Source organism: Apium graveolens, chromosome 11 (genome assembly GCF_009905375.1).
Source record: "Apium graveolens cultivar Ventura chromosome 11, ASM990537v1, whole genome shotgun sequence".
NCBI classification, from domain to species: Eukaryota; Viridiplantae; Streptophyta; class Magnoliopsida; order Apiales; family Apiaceae; genus Apium; species Apium graveolens.
The window spans coordinates 127305888-127331525 of NC_133657.1; the positions used below are offsets into that span (position 1 = coordinate 127305888).

Below are 25638 nucleotides of genomic sequence, written 5' to 3' on the forward strand. Positions count from 1 at the left end.
TTGTACATGAAACTTAACGTTTAATAGTGCAAATTAAAGCTATGAATACATACAATCAAAGCCCTAAACTTTCAGGAACCAAAGATTCACAGAAATCATCGAGTTGTATTTTGAAAATTCGGTATAAACCCTAGAAATCGTACTTTGCTATCTGAGTATCGTCTGATCAATTAAATACCATGAATCGACTGTAAATCATCTAACAAAGCTATATCAATCATCAAAACATCATAATTGTAATAACCCCAAATTTTGGAAATTTTTAAAACCCTTATGAATAGTGTTTTTGTTGAATGAGAAAACTTTTCATGCCACACTATGTAGGGGTTCTGTTATGGATATTCTGAGATTTTATTAGTACTCTATATGGTATATAAGTGTATGTAAAGATCGTCAGGATCCAATTCCGAACACTTTGATTTTTCCCGAAAATCTACCAGATACAGAAAGAATTGAGTATAAGGTAACAGAATAAAAAGGATTTAAATTCAAGAATTATAAGAGAGGATCATGAAAGGAATATAATGTATTGAGAAAGGTTAAAGAAACCTAAGTAATAAGATCCCGGGTATGATCCCTCAAATGATAAACGAAAATGAAAGTTAAGCGAACCGTATAACAGATCAGCGGTCATTAGGCAAGCAATTAGGAGTTAATCAAGGAGGTTAGGGATGATGATGTCATCAAATCAACAAGGTGTGGACAAGTGGAAGCATTATGACATGTGCAAGATGACATAAGCATGACAAGGGGTTTTGTTTTGTTGGTTGATTTTGGACTTTACCATGGTAAAAAGCTAAAACATTTTCCAAGGCCAAAAAGGAGAAGCAACCAAGCAAATATCATAAAACACAAAAATTAGAAGTTGACTTTCCCATTTCAAGAAGAAAGCTCTCGGCTAAAACAAACCCAGCAACTTCAAACTGCTATATCTCCTTCAATACTCACTCAAATGTTGTGTTCTATAGCTCGTTGGAAAGGTATTGAGATGTCCTACAACTCTTGTTCACAAGTCTCTTCCAAATAAGCATGGTAAGACCCTCATTTTTACAGTTCTTTAAATCGGACTTTTAGAAACTTCAAAGCCTAACTTTGTGTTCTTAATTTCTTTGGAAAGATCAAGCTTGTAGGAGGCTCCCTAAGGCTTCCTAGCAACTTAACACCTCCCAAGTAAGGTATAAATCTTCACACCCTTTAGTAATAAGTTTGAATGTTGAAGTTTGGAGATGGTTTGGATGGATGAGTAGTAATTTGAATGATAAGCATGATTCGAGCTTAATTGTTAAGTAGTTTAGTTAAATTTGGAGATGTTATAATATATGATTGGATTGAGATCTTTGAGCTTATTATGACTGAAATCAGTAGCATTTATGTGTATCTTGAGTTGTTGTTGATTGGTAGTTGGATTGATATGATTTGGAATGGTAAAAATTTGGGAAATCGCGTAAACATAGCCGTCGTAATGTCCGATTTACTTTAGACTGCTTTTGTTCATAACATTAGGACCCGAGAACTCCCTGCTAGGTTTTGACCATTGCCATTTTTAGATAGTTCATGTTACGAGATTCGTTTTGATATGTAGTTGGTTTGATTCCGATGTACGGTTTAGGAGAAACGACTGTTTTAAGTAACGGCATTTCGCGACCGAACCATTACCCCTCGCCTTACTTTGAAACCTTGGTTAAGGACCTTAAATGACTAATTGAGGTAAGAAACAATTATGTAAAGTGGATTAGGCAGTTGGTAAGGTACTCGTGAAAGAATCGCCTTAAAACCCTTAATGGTTAATTTATTAAAAATGGTGGAGCCGAGGGTACTCAAGCGACTTAAGTAAATCGTTAAGCGCGAAAGCGAACGTTAGGACTCTAAATGGTTAAAGTCTAGTTTCTTAAGCGACCGGGGTTTAATTCCGACTTATGTTGTTGTTCATAGGTTATCGGACCCACTCTAAGCTTAAGTCTATCCGGGAGCACTCAGGCAAGTTTTCTACCCGTATAACTGTTGTTGTGATGTATATGTGTATATGCATGATCTTGCGATAAATGCATATTTATTATTAGCAAATTCTTGTGATATATTGGAGCATGCTGATATGGTATATATGGATGTCTGTTTCGTAATCTTGATATATATCTGTAGATTCAATTGCTTATAAGTTGCATAATACCTATGCTAGAGATAAGAGGTATTTGCATATACCCTTAGTATAGGGACCCAAAGGTGAAAACATTTTCTAAAACCGGGAGTCGAGGATCCTGAGTAGATTTTATATATATATATATATATTTATATATATATGATTATAGTTTTCAAAACTATTAATCGAATAAGGTTTATTCGATAACCTTATTTTATTAATGAATATTATTTTGAATATTCATTCGAGGGCTTATGACCCCGTTTATTTTATTATTGAATATTATTTTGAATATTCATTCAAGGGCTTATGACTCTGTTTATTTTATTAATGAATATTACTATTTGAATATTCATTCGAGGACTTATGACTCCGATTATTTACTAATTATTATTCTTAATTTTATTAAAGAATAATGTGTCGATAATCAAACTTACTTTTGATTATTCAAATAAAGATAGTACTTTCGTATAGGTATATCTTTGGTTATTTAATATTCATTTCAAGTATAAGTTTTAAAACTTCTACTTCAATTATTTTAATAAAGATTATTCTTTATGGAATATTATTTAAATAATAATATTCAGATATTTTCTAATATATTGGGACTGATTTATTTTGTTAAATCAGCATCACTCCAAACATTCTTAAAAATGTTTTGCGAGTCTTCAAAATGATTTTTTTTTTAAAAGTTAGAGCGGATCCCAAAACTCATTTTTATATTTAAGATCCTCCTTTCGAAGGGGATTTAAATACTCGCTCAAAACCTGAGGGATCCGGCTCTGTGGTGTGTTTTATATTCGCAACAAGGTTGCTGTTTTGATAAATGAATTGATTACTTACCCAACACTCGGGAAGTAAAATTCTTGGAACAAGTTAATCCATTAACAGGCATCGCCTGGGAAATATCGGTGAGTTCTCCTTTCCAACTAGATACGACTTCTTGGTGGAGCTGTATCAACAAGTTTCTACTTGGGGAAAGGGGGAACGAGCTTTACGTTTCAGAGTCATGGATTTCATCTGAACTAGGAGTGGCGTAAGTGGTCGAGTGGCGCCGGCCCAGCCTTATTATATTGGCCCAAATGGCCTGGAAGTTCCGCTAAGGCGGTCCATTCCTTAGGAGTTCAGTGTTCGGTTGACAAGTAAATCCGACAGGTTCTCCTCTACATGTAGAAAATGGTGGGGTTGCACTACTACGACTGATCATCGTAAGTGGTCTTCCTGGCGCGGCAAACTCCCGTAATGAGTTCATCAGCCAATTGGATATTTCTGCAACACTACCCAGAGCACTTCGATAGAAAGGCTACGGTTGGGCGATTGTTGAGTGTTGGCAGGGTCAAGTTTTCAAAATGATGTTTGCATCAAATGAAGTATCTCGTAACTTCATTTTATTTTGATGATATTTTAAAGATTTAATCTATTCAAATCTGGTCTTGTAGTCTCATCTATGTGATGAACTTTTGAAACTAATTATAACTTGAACGGTGGTAGCTCAAGTAGTATTTGGAAAAGATATAAGTATATTGGAGTATCTTGTAACTTCATCTCTTAAACTTATATCTAGTAAATGATTATCTTGTGCATGTCAAAGATTTTCAGAAAAACGTTGAGACAAGGTTAGACATATGAGATACCTTGCAACGATATTTTTATACAGTTATAAACTGGAACTCTGTGTATATTATGCATGGAAGAGGACTTCCAAGATTTTGAAAAGTATATATGTATATATACTGAATATTTTGCGACTTCATCGCATTAAGATATCAAACTTGGTTCATTTCTTTTGACCAAGACTTTCATGAGTACTATGAGAAGGCTCATATATTGTTAATCATTATACATATTATTTTGGTGGGCTTGCTGCTCACCCTTGCTTTCTTCTTTCATCACACAACAACAGATATAAAAGATGAACATGACCAAGCTCCCAATTCACGAGCGGATAGGAAACGTTCCGCAGTTTCCTATAGGCATTGATGTCGCTGTAGCAGAGGTAGGAACTATCAATAGGCTAGGCTCCAACTTTTGATGTACCAGATTTATGTATATTTATGAATTGTAATAATGGCAAATAAATATAAATTTATTCAGAAACCCTTTTAAGGTGTATTGGCATATAATTGTGGAATAAAACGACTTGTGATTATTTTTTTGATATTCATCTCTGAGACTATAACTTGTGGTGTGTGTGTTTATTGTGGGGTCGCAGTACAGAGTAATCGATTATTTATTAAGATTGGGTGTTATTAAGGGAAATGGAACTCGTGACAACCCGGATCCCCAACCCCGGATTTGGAGGTGTTACAATAATAACCCCAGAATCAAAAAGTCCTAATTCGAGCATAAACCCTAGAAATCGAAAATCAAAAACGATGCATTAAAACATGAAATTGATGCTAAAAATAGAAAGAACAGATCAAAACCTTCAATTTGGATACTCGAATCACACAATTTGATGCAGAAATCAGCTGGAAATCACGGTTTGATTCTTCGACCCGACTTGGTTCTTCCCGACCCGATTTCAGAGAATTTTGTTAATTTTGCAGATTTTAATGATTAATTATAATTAATTAAATAAAAATTAGGCTATTTATAGTAGTAAAAATAATACTTCTAATTAAAATTAAGGCCCTAATTCTACACTTTTTAAAATTAATAGGCCCCTAATTTTATAATTTTTGAGTATTAAAATTTAATTTATAAATATTTTATATATACAATATATATGCCAAAATTTCCCAAAAATCGTGAATAATGTAAAAATGCAAAGAAATAATATAAATGAAAGTCCTATAATTATATAAAAATAAAAATATGATTTTTGTGGGGTTTTTGACACCCAATGGGGCCTGGAAAAGTCATTTTTCGTAAAACGAGAAAATTTATAAAATATCTAGATGTTCAGAATAATGCGATTGTAAAAGCCATTTGATGAAAAATAAAGCCCATTATTTTATTTGAAATACTGGCTTTAAAATCATTGTTTGGGTCGTGAAACGTTTGAAATGAAAATGATGAATGCATAATAAAATATCTGAAAAATACCTGAAAAATACAGAAATGACACGAAATGCACGTAACACATAACAAACAGGGTTTAACAGATAATCACACATAAATGACACATTAACACACCTTATTTATTATGATTCTGATATAATATAAACGTAAATTTCCCAGTCGTTACATCAACTCCTGACCCCGGGGTTGAGGCCGTCACACTATTGACTTCAAAAATTGTATGGCGACCAAAACAAAAACACAACTCTTTTACGTTGCCAATTTGTTTACTTAATTGCAGAAATTTGTTTCCTGTGATAGGCTGATCAACAACAGAGCTGCCCAGATCTCGCGCGTGGGAAACCTGACGTTCATTTTAAATCCGCGAGATGAACAACACATAACAAATGCAGCCTTAAATCAAAAAATGTACACCAAAATTTAATTTATATTAATAATTTAATTTACTAAAATTTAAATAATAAATTTTATTTATGTAAATTTATAAAATAAATTTATTTAAATTGAGTTCAAAAGATAAACTTATTCAAGTTTAGATAATAAATTTATTTAAATTAAATTTATAAAATAAATTTACTAAATCAAATTTATAAAATAAATTTATGTAAAATCAAATTAATAAAATAAATCTATTTAAGGATCTTGATTTGTGTATCAATCAGTAGGCTCTGATACCAATTGTTAGGTCCTGAATTATCGTAGAAGGGGGGGTTGAATACGATAATCACTAAATTAAAAATTCTTTTGAATCTCTAGCGGATATAGATTTAGTGCTCGCTTAGTGGTTTCGTGTTCTTGAGAGGAATAGTATTTTGAACGATAAAAATAAGGAACACAAGATATTCGGGGAAATATATATTCGTATATAAATCCTCGAGGGGTGTTGCTACACTCCGGTAAATAAATTAACCAGCTACAATCTAAGAACAATAAAGTTCCTAGCTTCTACAAAGATTTACAAATCAAATCTTATACAATGATCTAGCTTTTGTTTGTACTAGGATTTAATTACCAGGTAACGATTATAATGCCCCTATGAATATACAAGAATTAAATCAGGCATTATAACGTTACTCCGGTGAGAAGTTTAATGGATATACAAAAATCTTGAGCTTCTCTGTAAATCTTTGCTTCCATTTTCACTACTCTCTTGGGAGAGAAGATGAACAGAAATTAATCCAAATGAATGGCTCTCTTTCTTCTGTTGCAAAGTGTAGTCTTTTATCCAATAAAATTGTGTGGATGAGGAGAGAAAACTCTGTGGCAATCAAGGAGATACTTTTCTGTGGCGATCATGATGTACTCTTTGTTCTGTTATTTACTTTGAATAGCAACTCAGAGCACAACTACTACTTAACCAAAAAACAAACAGCAGCTCTGTGGCGACAAGTGTGGCGCCCTCCAAACCCGGGTCAGAAGTTTGGGGTCCACACACACACCTTATTTATAACATGCTTATAACAATAATAAAGATAATAATAATATGCAGTGACCCTACTTACCAACTACCACGGACCGCAACAGGTTAAAGTATGCACACAAGCCGAACACGCACTTATATTACAAACCGTTCAAATCCCAACTATCCAAACTCAGAACTAAGTATTAAATATTATTACAAACTATTACAAACTTATATTATCCCAAAAGAAGCCTACTAGCTCAGCTCGATCAACCTGAACCCCTAGCTCTCGCGTTGGACTGTCGTTACCAACCTGTTCCTTCTTAACTGGAAAAGAACATAAACAATATCGCACAAATGAGCTAACTAGCTCAGCAAGTCACAATGACAAAACTGAGAATAATGATCATCAGGTGAAAATGGTTACGATATCAAGTGAACAATGAATTATGATTTAGAATTGAACATTATACTTTCATTTTAAAAACCAAGGTTAGGCGGCTGATCAGTCACGCACTAACCCCGAGCAAAGCACACAGCATTGCTCTAACTACTGGATCCAAGGCACACATTGGCCTAATTTGACCATCATATGGTCTGACCACGAATCTGGTCCATAATTTTTATAAAAACAATCCAATTCTAGCATAATAACAGAATAAGCAATAATAAACAATAAACAGAATCATTAACAACATTTGGATGTTTCATAATGAAATGGTTTCAGAGTTCATGAGGATCAATATGGCATTTTCAAAGCTTAGTTGTTGGGTAATGAAAGAATTGGATAACAAAGGAATCAATGTTTCAAGGTTTCAAGGATTTTGCCTTTCAAAGCGTAGGATACCATGGTTTGAGTGTGAAGATAATTTGATTCAGTGTTTGGTATATAGTTTGTATGTACTTGGAGAATGATATTGTATATTTGTGGTTCGGGTTTAGGTATACAACAATCAATGGTCTAGAAAGAATCAGGTTTACGGCTCAAGATCAAAACTGGAATCAGGGTTTGGGTTTTAGTGCTTCAAAGCACTTGCAATTTAGAACAGGAATATCAATCACTACAATATCTCGAGAAAGTTCAGAACACTTGCCTGGTGTTAGCTTACTACACTGTACTCGCTTCCAATCTCAACCGTCTTACTCCTCAACTACATGTTTCCTTTTCCTACATTTTGCCTCTTCTGCTCACATATCATAAGCATCTATCAATAATCAACTCATACGATTCTATTCAATACATACTTCTATCTACCCTTCGTTTAACCCAAATCCGATTAACGGATTGAAAGTTATGCAATAAACAAGTACACATCGAATATAGAGACCGACAGTCAACCAACAAATCACATATAACACATAATACATCACATAATCAATGACATATCATTTATAAAGAAGTTTTGGGTCATAAATAGGCTTTCTGGAATTTAAAATGATTTTTAAAACATTTTTCGGAATTAAAATGGGTCGTTGGATCAATTTCGGGTTAAGAAACAGGGTTCGGTTAGCCAATTCTGGCTTCGAAACAATTTTATAATAATTATCGAGCCTTGAAAATAATTTAGAATAATATTTTAAACCCCGAAACTATTTTTCAGAATTTTTAAATCATTTTTAAATAATTAAATCTAATTAAATAATTAATTAATAATTAATTAATAATTAATTAAATCAATTAATCATTAATTTTTGAATTAATTGACCAATTAATCAATTAAAAATTAACTGAAATTAATTAACTAAATAATTCAGATTTATTTTCGAATTAAAAATAATTTTCGGAATTAAAATAATAGTTTTTAGAATTTTCAGAAATTAAAAACGAATTTTTCTAATAAAAATAAATAGAAAATATGATTTTTAAACATTTTTAAAACAGGAATCCTAAATTTGCAAAGTCTGGAAACTTCAGGGACCTAACTGTATCGTCCCCAAAAGTTCAGGTACCAAACTGCAATTTTTACAGGGGGTCGCCGGAAAACACCCTGTCTCGCCGGAGAACACGATCCAGGGGTGCTCAGGCCACCACCACTTCCAGATCACAACTACACTTCACCAGGAACACACCCATGCCAACAAATCAACCTAACAGTCCCTGAGTTGGCCGGAATTTGGCCGTGAAGTTTGCCAGTTTCCGGCGAACTTCGGAAATATTCAAAACACAACTCGCTTCTCTACAGACCTCGTTGATTCATGAAACTTATACGACTGGATTGCAAATTTCACAGAGAACACAACCCACTATATCACAACATCAATCTATTCCAGAATAAGAAACCCCCAAATTTCAATTAAGAACATTCATACGGGTTATAAACCCTAATTTTAAAATTCGAAAATCAAACTCAAATTTGAACATGTTATTGAACTCCAAATCAGACGTATAATATATCAAAATCATCAGGAAAACAAGCTCTACAACATGCAATCATCAAATCATACAAACAATCATCTGAACAAAAATTCATATTTTTACTAAAATTAATTCGAAAATAAATAAATTTATAAAAAAATAACCTTGATTTCTGCAGGTGTATGGATTATAGAATCTGGTAGAGCTCTTCAAGACCTTCAGATTGGTTACTCGAGCTTTCCAAACCGAATTCAATAACACCTCCAAAAGCTTGTTTGATTCTTAGAACAGTTTATGAAATTAGGTGTTTTCTCTGAAAATTATATAATAATCTGTTTGCAAATGATTTTGGTATGAAATAAAATACGGGTAAAGGCTATCTATATTTACGGAAAATTAGTATCCCGTTGGATCATTCCGGATATAAAACGGTACGTTTATTTATAAAAACTGATCCAAACGGTATCGATTTTCGGGATAATTATCCAAATCAGTACAATTTGTACTGCGGTCTTGGTCTCAACGCCTGGTTACACGTACTACGAAGTGATAATTGTGATAGTTTAATAAAAAGCTCCCGTTTATCGAAAATACGAGTTTTATTGATTTACCGAAACGAATATTGTATCGAAAATGTTGCGCCGGGACCCGCGCAGGACAAACCGTACGCCAGATCGAAAAAGTCAAAAAATGGAAAATGCCCGGAATATTACAATTAGGTTAGGAATGAGTTCTCGGAAGAGTTTCGGGTTCCAAAAACGTAACAACGGGTGACGTCAGTTGGTTCCCGTTTTTATAAAATAGATTTTAAATACCCGGAAAAAGATTTTATAAATTTTATATGATTCTTATAAATTTATAAATCATCATAAAAATAATTAGGAAGATATGACAATTATCTAAATTTTATTTTGGTCATATAAAAATTAAAATACTCAATTAATATTATTTTTGAATATCCAAATACAGATAACATTTAACAATTAATTCACAGAATAGATAATGAACACATATAATAATTATTTAATAACAAAATAATTACATGATATATCTCGGATATTACATCCTTCCCCCTTAAAAGGATTCTGTCCTCAGAATCTCCTAAGAAAATAAATGAAGGTACTTTTCTCTCATATCACTTTCTAACTCCCATGTTAACTCTTCAACCTTTGGGTTTCTCCACAAAACTCTTACTAACTTTACCACTTTATTTCTTAATATTTTCTCTCTCTCCTCTAGAATCTCTATCGGACTTTCTACATATGACAAATCTGCCTGAAGCTCTATTGGCTCATATTTTATTACATGCCTGGAGTCTGGATTGTACTTCTTAAGCATTGATACGAGAAAAAAATTGTAAATGTGCTCCATGTGCGGTGGTAACGCCAACTCGTAAGCTACTTTGCCAACGCGCTTTAGGATCTCAAAAGGTCCGACATATCTTGGACTTAGCTTTCCTTTCTTCCAAACCTTGTTAGTCCTTTCCACGGTGATACTTTCAGTAATATCAAGCTTCCTTCTTCAAATTCCATGTCTTTCCTTGAATGGTCTGCGTATTTCCTCTGACGATCTTGTGCGGCTATCAATCTCTTTTGGATAATTTCAGCAACTTCCTTTGTCTGCTGTACCAGTTCAGGTCCAAGTATCTTGCGTTCTCCTACTTTATCCCAGTATACTGGAGATCTGCATTTGCGTCCATAAAGGGCTTCATAGGGTGGCATACCAATACTGGCGTGATAACTGTTGTTATAAGCAAACTCTATCAGGGGTAAATGCTCGTCCCAACTTCCTTTAAAATCAATAGCACAAACGCGTAACATGTCCTCGATTGTCTGGATCGTTCTTTCACTTTGGCCGTCCATCTGGGGGTGGTAGGCCGTACTCATATTCAGTCTTGTTCCCAAACATTCTTAAAAACTCTTCCAAAATCTCGAGTTAAATCTTGGATCTCAATCAGATACGATAGACACAGGAACTCCATGACGAACTACGATTTCCTTCAGGTACATATGGACTAACTTGTCGAGCGAAAATCTTTCATTTATAGGCAGAAAATGAGATGACTTGGTAAGTCTATCCACTATAACTCAAATGGCATCATGATTAGCCCTTGTCCTTGGTAATCCAACTATAAAATCCATGGCAATATGTTCCCACTTCCACTCTGGAATCTCCAATGGCTATAACAATCCACTTGGTCTCTGATGCTCTGCTTTAACTCTCTGACATGTATAACATTTGCTAACCCATTTCGCAATTTCCCTCTTCATGTTTGACCACCAATAATTCTTCTTTAAATCTCTGTACATTTTGGTACTCCCTGGATGGATGGAATATCTTGAACTATGTGCCTCTTGTAAAATTTCATTTTTCAGCTCCGTCACTGGTGGAATCCAAATTCTAGATGAAAACCTCAGAATACCTTGATCATCCTTTTGTCTGCATAACTCTTCACCTACTAAACGATTTATATCTTGATCCATTACATCTTTCTGACCTTTCTTTATTTTCTCCAGCAACTCCGGCTGGAAAGTCATACTGTACACTTTCGCTTCTTCAGGCTTGCAAACTCTAATCTCCAATTCCAATCTCTGAAATTCCTTATATATCTCTTCAGGTACTGATAACTCATTTAACCTTTCCTTTCGACTTAACGCGTCCACTACAACTTTCGCTTTACCGGGATGATAATTAATCGAGCAATCATAATCTTTGATCAATTCTAACCATCTCCTTTGCCTCATATTAAGTTCCTTCTGGGTGAATATATACTTCAAACTTTTGTGATCCGTATAAATCTCACACTTCTCTCCATAAAGGTAATGTCTTCAGATCTTTAAAGCAAACACTATGGCTGCTAGCTCCAAATCATGAGTAGGATACTTTTGTTCGTGTGGTTTCAATTGCCTTGACGCATACGTAATCACCTTGTCGTGCTGCATTAGAACACATCCTAATCCTTTGTGGGAAGCATCACTGTAAATTACAAAATTCCCTTGATCGTCTGGAAGTGATAAAACAGGTGCCGTGATTAATCTTCGCTTCAACTCCTGAAAACTTTCTTCGCACTTGTCGTTCCATATAAACTTTTCATTCTTTCGTGTAAGCTTTGTCAATGGTGTTGCAATTCTTGAGAAATTCTGGACGAATCATCGATAATATCCTGCCAATCCCAAGAAACTTCTTACCTCGGTGGGTGTTCTCGGTCTCTCCCAATTCGTAATTGCCTCGATCTTTGCCGGGTCCACTTTGATCCCTTCATTACTAACTATGTGTCCTAAGAACTGAACTTCTGGTAGCCAAAACTCACACTTTGAGAATTTAGCATATAACTTCTCTTTCCTTAAACTCTCCAAAGTTGTTCTTAAATGTTCCGCATGATCCTCTTCCGTCTTTGAATAGATCAAAATATCGTCTATAAATACAAAAATGAACTTGTCCAAATATTCCTTGAAAATTCTGTTCATCAGGTCCGTAAATGCTGCCGGGGCATTGGTCAATCCAAAAGACATTACTAAAAATTCATAATGTCTGTACCTTGTTCGGAAAGCTATCTTTGGTATATCTTCTGGCTTGATCTTCAGTTGATGATATCTCGATCTTAAATCAATCTTGGAGAAATACTTGGCTCCCTTCAATTGGTCAAACAAATCGTCGATTCTAGGTAACGGATACTTGTTCTTAATTGTAAGCTTATTGAGCTCCCTATAGTCAATGCACAGTCTCATGCTTCCATCTTTCTTCTTGATAAATAATACCGGTGCTCCCCACGGGGACACACTGGATCTGATTACTCCTTTCTCTAACGGCTCTTGCAATTGCTTTGCTAACTCTTTCATCTCAACGAGCGCCATTCTATACGGGGCCTTGGATACTGGTTCTGTTCCAGGTGCTAAGTCGATCACAAATTCAATTTCTCTATCTGGAGGAAGTCCTGGTAATTCGTCGGGAAACACATCTGGAAATTCATTTACTACTGGAATATCTTCAAGTTTTGCTGGTTCCTGACTTCTGTCGATCACATATGCTATGAAATGCTCGCATCCTTGCCGTAACAACTTCTTAGCTTGAATCATTGTTAAGAACTTCTTTACTTGCTTCTGTCCCTTGAAAGTTATAATCCCTTCATCTGGTGTCTTCACCATTACCTTCTTATTTTGACAATCTATCTGGGCATCATGCTTAGATAACCAATCCATCCCTAATATAACGTCAAATTCTCCTAACTTAAATGGTATCAAATCTACACAAAATTTACTACCAGATATCTCAATCTCATAATCCCCACAAACTTGATTAACAGATATACGTTCTTGATTTGCTAATTCCACAGTCATTATTTCATTTAAATACTCAACTGGACAATTTAACTTACTAAAAAAATCCTGTGAAACAAACGATCGAGTTGCTCCCGAATCTATTAACACTTTGGCACATAATGAATTCACATTAAGCGTACCTGCCACGACATCCGTATCCTGGATAGCATCCTTCACAGACATGTCAAAAACTCTAGCCCTTGGAGTCTCATTCACTGTTGGGGTAGATCCCATAATCCTCAATGCATTACTGACTGGGGCTGGTGTCTTGCAATCCCTGGCCATATGTCCTGGCTTTCCACATTTGAAGCACGTAAATCCAATGGTTGGAACCTTCGCTGCTGGATTCCGGATAGACTGATCCTTATTTACTGGCTCTCTTGCTGGCTAATTTCGGCACTCCCTCGAATAGTGCCCTTTCAGGTTGCATTTGAAACATACCACATTCAACTTATTACAAACTCCTCCATGCTTCTTTCCACAAACTTGACAATCTGGAAAAGTTAGTCTCAACTGATTTGGCTGATTCACATTAACTGGACGGTTGCCTTGGCCTCTATCGCCTGCATTCTGTCTCCTGAAATTAAAATTTCTCCCTGTCTGAAACTTTCCCTTAAAATTTGGAAACTTCCCCGGTTGTAACTGACCCTCACTTCCCTCAACTTTCCTTTTCTTACTTTCCTTCTCCTTCTGTGACATCTCACTCTCTGTCTCCGCGATCATGGCCTTCTATACCACTCCTGCATAGGTCTCCAATTCAAAAATAGCTACCTTCCCTCTGATCCATGGCTTCAAGCCTTGCTAGAATCTCTTAGCTTTCTTCCTGTCAGTATCCACATACGACGGCACATACCTTGAAAATTCTTCAAACTTACTTTCATAATCTGCCACCGACATAGTTTCTTGCTTCAACTCTAAAAAACTTCAGCTCCATCTGATCCTGGACAAACTGAGGAAAATACTTTTCTAGAAACAATTCCTTAAACCTCTCCCAAGTAATAGCATTTGTACCTTTCAATGTCTTCACCATCTCCCACCAATAGGTGGCCTCATTCTTCAAATAGTAACTTGCAAACTCAACCTTCTGCTCATCTTTCACTTTTACCAAGGCAAATGCCTTCTCTATTTCCTTTAACCACACATTTGCTTCAATCGGCTCTACGGAACCCTTGAATTCTGGTGGATTTATTGCTTGAAAAGTTTTGAAAGTTACCTAGAAATTGGTCTGTCTTTGTTGTTGTTGTGCCAGGTGAACTGTTTGTTGGGCCAAGCTTTGAAGAATCTGGGCTATTGCTGGGTCTATGGGTCCTGGGTTTACATTCGGGTTTGTATCGTCTTGGTTGTTATTGTTGTTGTTGTTGGTTTCTTCATTCTGGGTGTTGGTGCGGGTATTTCTTCTGGGAGGCATTTTCTGTAAAGAATTAAACAACTTATTTAGCTTTTGAATCAAATCTTTTGCATAAAAGAAAAGTTTTATAAAACAGAAATATCTCTTTTTGAAAACAGTTGTAACTAAGTAAATTGCATGCTTCTTTACAGAATATAAACAGTTATGGAAAACATGGTACATGGTATTACAGGGTATAACTGGTGCAATAAATAAGGTAAAGTAAAATAGGTGAAATAAAGGAAATGACAGTAATGGAAAGAAAAAGGTACTGATATATATAGATCAAAAGTTTTGGGTAGTACAAGCGTAAAGACGCTTCGAAAGTAAAAGAAAAAGGGTACAACAACCTACTCACTAATCAACATAGCTAGTCTGTAAATACAACTCAAAAGGTTACTGATACACACTACACACTACTGTACATACTATACAACCATACAACACTACCCAGTATCTCTATCTCTAAATCTCTGACTCAGCTCCAAGGAAACTCTGGTCCTGCCAGCCTCTCAAGGTCCTCCATCACCTCAGTAGCCCAGCCCATCAGGGCATCAGGGCCTCTGCCAGGTAGTGTAGCTCCATGTAGCCTAGCCTCAAGAACCCTCCGTGTCACATGAATCTCCTCTCGAAGCTCCCTCACAGCACGATCAACATCTGTAGTCCTGATGATATGTTGTAGCTCTCTAATCTGAGCCAACAAGGAATCACGCTCCAATAGAAGAGCCTCATACCGGTAATAAGGAACTGGGGGCAATGTGAACTGAAATGGGGCACTCGCAACTGAATGCCCAGTGGAATCTGAATCAGCTGGTGGGGGTCCTCTAATAGGTGGCCTCATGCCTGGGGGTGGAATAGTCTGCAGTGGTATGGGCTGCAACACAGGTGGAGGTAGAATAGCCAATGCTGGTGGAATAACAGGACGTGGATCCGATGATGGCGCTCCAACTGAAGGCTCTGAGTGATTAGCTGATACGGGAATAAAAGAGTCGGCCATCGCTGCTATCTGAAATCATATCGCAATATAAGAATCTCGAAGCATGACGCGAATTATACTAATACCGGTTATACCATAACACTCAACCTCTCGACATTCTATCATTCTATTCCTTACTCATAATCCTAACCCTCTACCCATTCCCGTCAACCTAGGCTTGTGTCAGTGACTTATAACCTGTAGCTCTGATACCAAACCTGTGGCGCCCTCCAAACCCGGGTCAGAAGTTTGGGGTCCATACACACACCTTATTTATAACCTGCTTATAACAATAATAAAGATAATAATAATATGCAGTGACCCTACTTACCAACTACCACAGACCGCAACAGGTTAAAGTATGCACACAAGCTGAACACACACTTATATTACAAACCATTCAAATCCCAACTATCCAAACTCAGAACTGAGTATTAAACATTATTACAAACTACTACAAACTTATATTATCCCAAAAGAAGCCTACTAGCTCAACTCGATCAACCTGAACCCCTAGCTCTCGCGCTGGACTGGGGATCCTCGTTATCAACCTGTTCCTTCTTAACTGGAAAAGAACATAAACAATATCGCACAAATGAGCTAACTAGCTCAGCAAGTCACAATGACAAAACTGAGAATAATGATCATCAAGTGAAAATGGTTACGATATCAAGTGAACAATGAATTATGATTTAGAATTGGACATTATACTTTAATTTTAAAAACCAAGGTTAGGCTGCTGATCAGTCACGCACTAACCCCAAGCAAAGCACACAACATTGCTCTAACTACTGGATCCAAGGCACACATTGGCCTAATTTGACCATCATATGGTCTGACCACGAATCTAGTCCACAATTTTTATAAAAACAATCCAATTATAGCATAATAACATAATAAGCAATAATAAACAATAAACAAAATCATTAACAACATTGGATGTTTCATAATGAAATGGTTTCAGAGTTCATGAGGATCAATATGGCATTTTCAAAGCTTAGCTATTGGGTAATGAAAGAATTGGATAATAAAGGAATCAGTGTTTCAAGGTTTCAAGGATTTTTCCTTTCAAAACGTAGGATACCATGGTTTGAGTGTGAAGATAATTCGATTCAGTGTTTGGTATATAGTTTGTATGTACTTGCAGAATGATATTGTATATTTGTGGTTCGGGTTTAGGTATACAACAATCAATGGTCTAGAAAGAATCAGGTTTACGGCTCAAGATCAAAACTGGAATCAGGGTTTGGGTTTTAGTGCTTCAAAGCACTTGCAATTTAGAACAGGACTATCAATCACTACAATATCTCGAGAAAGTTCAGAACACTTGCCTGGTGTTAGCTTACTACACTGTACTCGCTTCCAATCTCAACCGCCTTACTCCTCAACTACCTGTTTCCCTTTCCTACGTTTTGCTTCTTCTGCTCACATATTATAAACATCTATCAATAATCAACTCATACGATTCTATTCAATACATACTTCTATCTTCCCTTCGTTTCACCCAAATCCGATTAACGGATTGAAAGTTATGTAATAAACAAGTACACGTCGAATATAGAGACCGACGGTCAACCAACAAATCACATATAACACATAATACGTCACATAATCAATGACATATCATTTATAAAGAAGTTTCGGGTCATAAATAGGCTTTCTGGTATTTAAAATGATTTTTAAAACATTTTTCGGTATTAACGGGTCGTTGGATCAATTTCGGGTTAATAAACAGGGTTCGGTTAGCCAATTCTGGCTTCGAAACAATTTTAAAATAATTATCGAGCCTTGGAAATAATTTAGAATAATATTTTAAAGCTCGAAACTATTTTTCGGAATTTTTAAATCATTTTTAAATAATTAAATCTAATTAAATAATTAATTAATAATTAATTAATAATTAATTAAATCAATTAATCAATTAATTTTCGAATTAATTGACCAATTAATCAATTAAAAATTAACTGAAATTAATTAACTAAATAATTCAGATTTATTTTTGAATTAAAAATAATTTTTGAAATTAAAATAATAGTTTTTAGAATTTTCAGAAATTAAAAACGAATTTTTCTAATAAAAATAAATAGGAAATATGATTTTTAAACATTTTTAAAACAGGAATCCTAAATTTGCAAAGTCTGGAAACTTCAGGGACCTAACTGTATCGTCCCCAAAAGTCCAGGTACCAAACTGCAATTTTTACAAGGGGTTGGAAAACACCATGTCTCACCGGAGAACACGATCCAGGGGTGCTCAGGCCACCACCACCTCCAGATCACAACTACACTTCACCAGGAACACACTCATGCCAACAAATCAACCTAACAGTCCCTGAGTTGGCCGAAATTTGGCCGTGAAGTTTGCCAGTTTTCGGCGAACTTCGGAAATATTCAGAACACAACTCGCTTCTCTACAGACCTCATTGATTCATGAAACTTATACGACTGGATTGCAAATTTCATAGAGAACACAACCCACTATATCACAACATTAATCTATTCCAGAATAAGAAACCCCAAATTTCAATTAAGAACATTCATACGGGTTATAAACCCTAATTTTAAAATTCGAAAATCAAACTCAAATTTGAACATGTTATTGAACTCCAAATCAGACGTATAATATATCAAAATCATATGAAAACAAGCTCTACAACATGCAATCATCAAATCATACAAACAATCATCCGAACAAAAATTCATATTTTTACTAAAATTAATTCAAAAATAAATAAAATTATAGAAAAATAACCTTGATTTCTGCAGGTGTATGGATTACAGAATCTGGTAGAGCTCTTCAAGACCTTCAGATTGGTTACTCGAGCTTTTCAAACCGAATTCAATAACACCTCCAAAAGCTTGTTTGATTCTTAGAACAGTTTATGAAATTAGGGTTTTTCTCTAAAAATTATATAATTATCTGTCTGCAAATGATTTTGATACGAAATAAAATACGGGTAAAGGCTATTTATATTTACAGAAAATTAGTATCTCGTTGGATCATTCCGGATATAAAACGGTACGTTTATTTATAAAAACTGATCCAAACGGTATCGATTTTCAGGATAATTATCCAAATTAGTATAATTTGTACTGCGGTCTTGGTCTCAGCGCCTGGTTACACGTACTACGAAGTGATAATAGTGATAGTTTAATAAAAAACTCCCGTTTATCGAAAATACGAGTTTTATTGATTTACCGAAACGAATATTGTATCGAAAATGTTGCGCCGGGACCCGCGCAGGACAAACCGTACGCCGGATCGAAAAAGTCGAAACATGGAAAATGCCCGGAATATTACAATTAGGTTAGGAAGGAGTTCTCGGAAGAGTTTCGGGTTCCAAAAACGTAACAACGGGTGACGTCAGTTGGTTCCCGTTTTTATAAAATAGATTTTAAATACCCCGAATTTTTTTTTATAAATTTCATATGATTCTTATAAATTTATAAATCATCATAAAAATAATTAGGAAGATATGACAATTATCTATATTTTATTTTGGTCATATAAAAATTAAAATACTCAGTTAATATTATTTTTGAATATCCAAATACAGATAACATTTAACAATTAATTCACAGAATAGATACTAAATACATATAATAATTATTTAATAGCAAAATAATTACATGATATATCCCGGATATTACAACAAGGGGGAGGGGTGAAGCGCATGTGGTGATTTAGGGTCACAAGTACATAAATGTACTTAACCAAAACTGAACTTGCACTTTTGTTTTATTTTTTTATTTATTTTCTTTTTGCCTTTTTCTTTCTTCTTCATCTTTTTTCTTTTTGTTTTTCTTTTCTTTTCTTTTTCTTTTTCTTTTTCTTTTCTCCTTTTTTTTATTTTTCTCTTTTTTTTCTTTCTATTTTTAAGTTTAAATTGTAACTAAATTAATTTATAAAATAAACTTAAATATATCTTATATAAATAAACTAATTTAGATTTCTAAAATAAACTTATTTAAAGTTTATAAGATAAATCATTTTAAGTTTATTAAATAAATTATCTTAAAATCCACTAAATAAATTTATTTAATTTACCAATTAAACTTTGAGCTTCGCCAATCCCCTGAGCTGTTTAGTTGTATACCCTGTGCACCTCTTCTCGTAGTTTAACAGATAAATGTTCAATCCAAGTACGTTCCTCAACTTAACAATCCTTCTATAAATAATACCCAGATTCCTTTCATGAGCTAGTGATGCCTAGTACAACTGGTCTGGTTCACAAATGACTAACCCCGATTCAGGTCTTCGTATTATAGACTTGATTACATTGTTAAGCTTGCAACAACTTTATCGCTTTAGATACTGACTGTCAATAAACAACTGTACTTTCACTGGAATCCTTTATGGTACTTTAGACAACGTCTTCATTAACCTCTGTCTAGACCATATCTTCAATTCTTCAGATTCCTATGCTTCGAACATTGTCTATCTTCAATCAATGCCAATATACTGAAATCTTCCGGTAGCACTTGTATACTGAATCTTTAACATTTCTGAAAGCCTGAAAGTCTTTAACCTTTGTTCTTCACTGAGGCATGATCATATTAATAAAATTCTTTCAGTGACCTGTAGACAGACTTTAGACCTTCTTCTAATCTTCTGATTCTTCATATTTGTCTTGTCTTCATTTTCCTGATTTCTTGTATAGACGTAGTATTATTAACCTGTCATGTTCTAGTGTTATTATCGTGTTGAGTTATCATGTAACTGTTCATACAGCTACGCAGTCTCACCAACAATAACATTAATCCTTAAAGAGAAACATGTTTGCAGATAGCAATTTTCAGGAGCTTTTGAAAATCACAAGGAAAATCTTAAGTTACCACAATTTGGCTCTATTCTGTTTTAATCAAACTAATGGCTTCACATTTCAGTAGATGATTTGTAAGTATGCAGGTTTCAAAATTTGGTTTTTTTCCTCTTTGACGGGAGTGTTGAATTGAGGTGTTCAACGGGAAATGGACAAAGTTATTCACTCTATTTCTATGATTTTGATTTTGTTTATCGCTGGGTAGTAGTTTCCAAACATAACTTTGTTACTACCTTGACTTTGTTTTGGCTTGCAAACCTGGTGTCCTTTCTTTGTAAAACTGTTTTCCATTCATGTTTTATTCCTTTACTTTCGGCAACTTGGTTTTTCTAATATCAATTTATGTTTGCATTATCTAACCTCTTTTTTTTTAATTATGTCGTAGATTCGTGTATTTCCTTATTGTTTTGATTAGCTAAGAACGAAATATTTTTTTAAGTTTGTACTCAACTGGTCTTGGATGTATCGTGGTTTTGAAGTGCATGACTATTTGACGTGTAATTTGAAGTAAGTAATTGATGTATCGTGGTTTTTTTATGAATCTGTTAAAGATAAAGTAGATAGATAATGGAACTTGTTGCTTCCTAAAATAACTTAAAAGCTTTCATTGTCATAAATTAAGCATCCCTCGATGGGGATCTCATAACGACCCTTATTGCGTCGAGGGTTATTTTTTGGTATTTCAGTTGTTGCCTCAAGGTTTCAAACATTACAAATAAAAGCAGATTACTGATAGAATTTCTTGAGATGCATGCCATTCCAGGCATTTTTGATTAGCTGACCATTGAGATATGTGAGCTCATAAGTCCCCGCGCTGACAACCTTCGAAACCCGATACGAGCCTTCCCACGTCAGCTTGAACTTGCCTGATACAACAGGCTGTGATGCAGCAGAGTCTCGAAGGACGAGGTCACTAACCCTGAAGCTCTTGGTTTTGACTTTTTTGTTGAAGTATTTTGTAGTCTTCTCTTGCTGTGCGATCATGCGGAGTCGAGACTCCTCTCTTGTTTCTTCGAGCAAGTCATTGTGAAACCATAAGCCCTCAAGTGTGAGAGAAGGGTCGAATACTTTGACTCGTGGGGAAATTAGTCTTACCTCGACGGGTAGGACGACATCGACGCCATATGTGAGGCGGAATGGAGTTTCATATGTTGCACTTCGGGGTGTCGTCATGTAGGACAATAGCATATTCGGGAGTTCATCAACCCAGCAATGGTGGATTTCTTCAATTCTTTTCTTTAGGCCTTGTAGGATGGTTCTATTCGTTACTTCTGTGAGTCCATTAGCTTGTAGGTATGCACCTCAGGCTTTGATGTGTTGGATCTTTAGTTCTTCTAGAGCTTTCTCAAACTACGCTCCCACAAATTGTGTGCCATTATCGGAAACTAAAATCCTTGGGATCCCAAAGAGAAACACAACATACTCCATGAAAAACTCAATCATTTATTTCTCTCTGATCTTGGAAAGGGGTTTTGCCTCAACCCATTTGGTCGCGTAATCCACTGCTACTATGATATATTGGCACTGGTTTTTTGACTTTGGAAAGGGCCCTAAAATATCTACCCCCCACTGGAAAAAGGGACATGGGGCGAGTATCGAGTTGAGCTCAGTCGTGGGTCGATGGAGATGGCTTACGTTCCCATGTAATTGACATGCTTGGAATTTTCTAACATATTCCTCGCAATCTTTACAGATTATAGGCCAGTATAGTCCCTGTCTAATGATTTTAAGAGCCAGGTTCTTTCCTCCAAGGTGCTCACCGCAGATGCCATTGTGTACCTCAACCATCGCTTGATGGGCTTCCTTCGAGGTCAAACAACGGAGCAGTGGTTCAGATAATGAGCGTCAATACAACGATGAGTCAATAGCACAGTAGTTTCTTGCCTTTAACATGAGTGAACGGGCCTCGCTCTTTCCCTCGGGAAGTTTGTTATCGAGGATATAGTCAAGAAATGGTTTTTTCCAGTCGAGGTTATTCTGAATCTGATTAATAGATAGATCATCGATGGCAGGGGCCTTTCGGACGTCTACATATATTGGATCGAGTTTAGCAAGTAAATTGCAGGATGCCAACTTGGCAAGAGAGTCTTCCCACTGGTTTTCCTCCCTATAAACATTCGAGAGTCTCCATGAAGGGAATTTTATGAGTAAATCTTGTGTCCGTGCAAGGTATTGAGCCATTCTCTCATTATGTGCCTTGAACTCTCCGCTTATTTGTTTAGAGACCAGTTGAGAATCTCCAAATATGTCAATAATCTCATCCTCGAGGTCCGCTGCCAGCTTTAAGCCTGCGATAAGTGCCTCATATTCGGCTACGTTGTTTGTAGCTGGGAATTCGAATTTGAGGGCTTGTTGGATCTTGAATCTTTCTGGGATGATTAGGATTATTTTTGCTCCTCCTGAGTCGGCGGTCGAAGATCCGTCGACAAACAACAACCATGGTCTTAATTGATCTTCTTCAGGTTTGTGCGCTTTGGCTTTGAATTGACATTCAGCAATAAAATCTGAGAGAACCTGAGCTTTGATCGCAGTTCAAGGTTTATACTCAATGTAAAATTGGCTTAGCTCGATGGTCCAAGCAGCGAGTTTTCCTATCATGTCAGGTTTGTGTAGGATTCTCTTCAGAGGTTGATTTGTGAGCACATGAATTTCCCTTGCTTGGAAGTAGTGTCGCAATTTTCGGCTGGCGATTACAAGGGCATAGACTAGCTTCTCGACCTGTGGATATCTTGTCTCTGCATCTCGAAGTTAGTGACTAATGTAGTACACCGAGACTTCTTTTCCTTCGTCAATCCGAACTAGGACTGCCGCGACGGTGTCATCAGAGGCTGAGAGGTATACCCGCAACGGCTCTCCTGATAAAGGCCGAGTGAGGATGGGTGGGTTTGTTAAGAATTTTTTTAACTCAGAGAAATTCTTTTCACAGTCATCGTTCCATTCAAAATGCGAGTATTTGGAAGCTTTCTTCATTGCTGAGAAAAAATGATGCATCTTTTTTACGATTGAGGAATAAATCTTCGGAGTCCAGCGATACATCCAGTTAGTTTTTGTAAATCCTTAATGGATCTTGGTTTCTCCATTTCCAAGATTGCTTTTGTCTTAGACGAATCTGCTTCGATGCCTCTTTGGGTAACCAAGAATCCAAGGAATTTACCCGCGGTAAGACCGAACGAGCACTTGGCAGGGTTTAGCCGCATGTTGTTGTTTCTCGCATTCTTGAATATTTCACAAAGGTCGGACACGTAGTTAGAGGACACATATATCAACATATTTCTTCCAATCTGTGAGGCGAATATCTTATCCATCATCTGTTGAAATGTGGCCCCCGTATTAATTAAACCAAAAGGCATCACTCAATATCCAAAGACCCCTCTATTGGATTTTAATCGCAGCGGGGGCATGGCAAAACACTTTTACACATATAAAATCCAAATAAAAGCATATAAATCGTGAATAAAAATTCGAGGGATCAAATCTAACCTTTTAAAATAATTCAGAGACAACGATCAGAGATCCTTAGCAGTTGCTCCTCAAGTGTGAAGCACTCCACCGGTATCCACCAAGAAAACGATGTTAAGAAGGAGGAAGGAGGTGGAGAGAATTGGGTTTTCCAAACTTTTGGGTTTTCGGGTTTGATGTGGGTTAGAATAAAATAGGGTCTATAATAGTGTATTTATAGGCAAAATTTTCAGCTGAAATTTTCCCATAAATAATATTATTATTATCCCATTTATTATTCTCATTAATAATTAAAACACCTTTTAATTATTAATCCTTTTTCTAAACACTTTAGAAATAATTCTCTCTCTTGATTTAATTTCCAAAAATTAAATCCTTAATTAATAATATTAAGAACTTTTCTTAATTAATTTATAATCAATTAAATCTCATTTAATCAATTATTAAATTTGCCAATTAATTATTTATTTCATAAATAAATAATTATTAGCCATTATTAATTAATTCCTCCACCATTAAATCATTCTCTTTTTATGGTGTGACCCTGTAGGTTAAATATTAAGCCGGTAGTAGAAATAAATAATAATAAAACTATTTTATCATTATTTATATAAATTCTCTAATTTATTAAATATGATTAATTAATTAATCACATTTATTCTACATCGTGAGGGATACTTCTCAGCATATCGCGACTATCCGGATAATATGAATTCACTGCTTAGAATACCAAGAACCTATTCAGTGAATAGTTACCGTACAATAAACTCCTTCTACCCTATAATGTCCCGATTAAATACAAGGCATGGATCTCGTGTCAAGCCTATCTAATTCAATCATTTGCTTACCATTTACTATGCGTAGTTCTATGCAAATTAGAAACTCCTTTCTAATTTCATTCACTCTGGCCGGAGATTCCTGAACTAGCATAAGTGGATCAGCCTTGAACATTCGCTTCCTTCACTGGAAGGGGTAGATTCTTTATTGATCATACACTATCTTCGTGTACAAATTTCTATACCCAGAAGAGCCCTAATAATTGTCCCTGGAGACTAAGAACTAAACCAAAGCATAGTTCAGTGTACACAAGATGACTATGATGACCTCAAGTCTAAGGATACTTGTACAACTATCACTCTGCGAACAACCGCTGACACGTGAGTGAACTCCATCAGTTATTCAGCTGTGCGAGTCATGTTCAGTGAACTTATTCTATAATAAGCACCTACATACTAGCTATAGTGTCACCACACAAATGTATATGAGAACAGACATCCTTCATAATGAAGCAAGCATAGTATGTACCGATCTTTACGGATTATTAATTACCAGTTAGTAATCCTATGACCAGGAACTATTTAAGTTTAGAGTTATCATCTTTTTAGGTCTCACTATTATGATCTCATCATAATCCATAAAAAGCTTTACTCTAAACTATGGTATATCTTATTTAAACACTTAAATAGATAAAGCCCGTAATAAAAACAAAACAAGTCTTTATTAATATCAATGAAATCAAAACAGATTACATAAAAGTTATTCCTAAATCCTAATACATGATTGGACTTAGGACATATTCCTTTCACCCTCGATGCGTGATGAATGCAGTTTGATGCCAATCTTGGGAGTTCATCTTAATCTGATTGTACCTTGAAAAGGCATCCATAAAAGAGAGGAGTTCATTTCCTGTTATCGCATCAATGAGCTGGACGATGTTCGATAGGGAATAAAAGTCTTTGGGGAAAGCCCTATTCAC

At 35.5% G+C, this 25638-nt stretch overlaps 1 protein-coding gene across 1 annotated transcript; it reads right to left on the bottom strand.

Moving 5' to 3' along the window:
- Positions 1-21149: 21149 nt before the first annotated feature.
- LOC141695875 (uncharacterized) lies at positions 21150-21596 on the bottom strand. Its single transcript, XM_074500084.1, has one exon. It carries the CDS (start codon positions 21594-21596, stop codon positions 21150-21152), a length of 447 nt encoding a protein of 148 aa, XP_074356185.1.
- Positions 21597-25638: the final 4042 nt, after the last annotated feature.

Excerpts from the sequence above, each read along its gene's own strand:
- LOC141695875 (XM_074500084.1), bottom strand. The coding sequence starts at position 21,596 with ATGACGACACCCCGAAGTGCAACATATGAAACTCCATTCCGCCTCACA.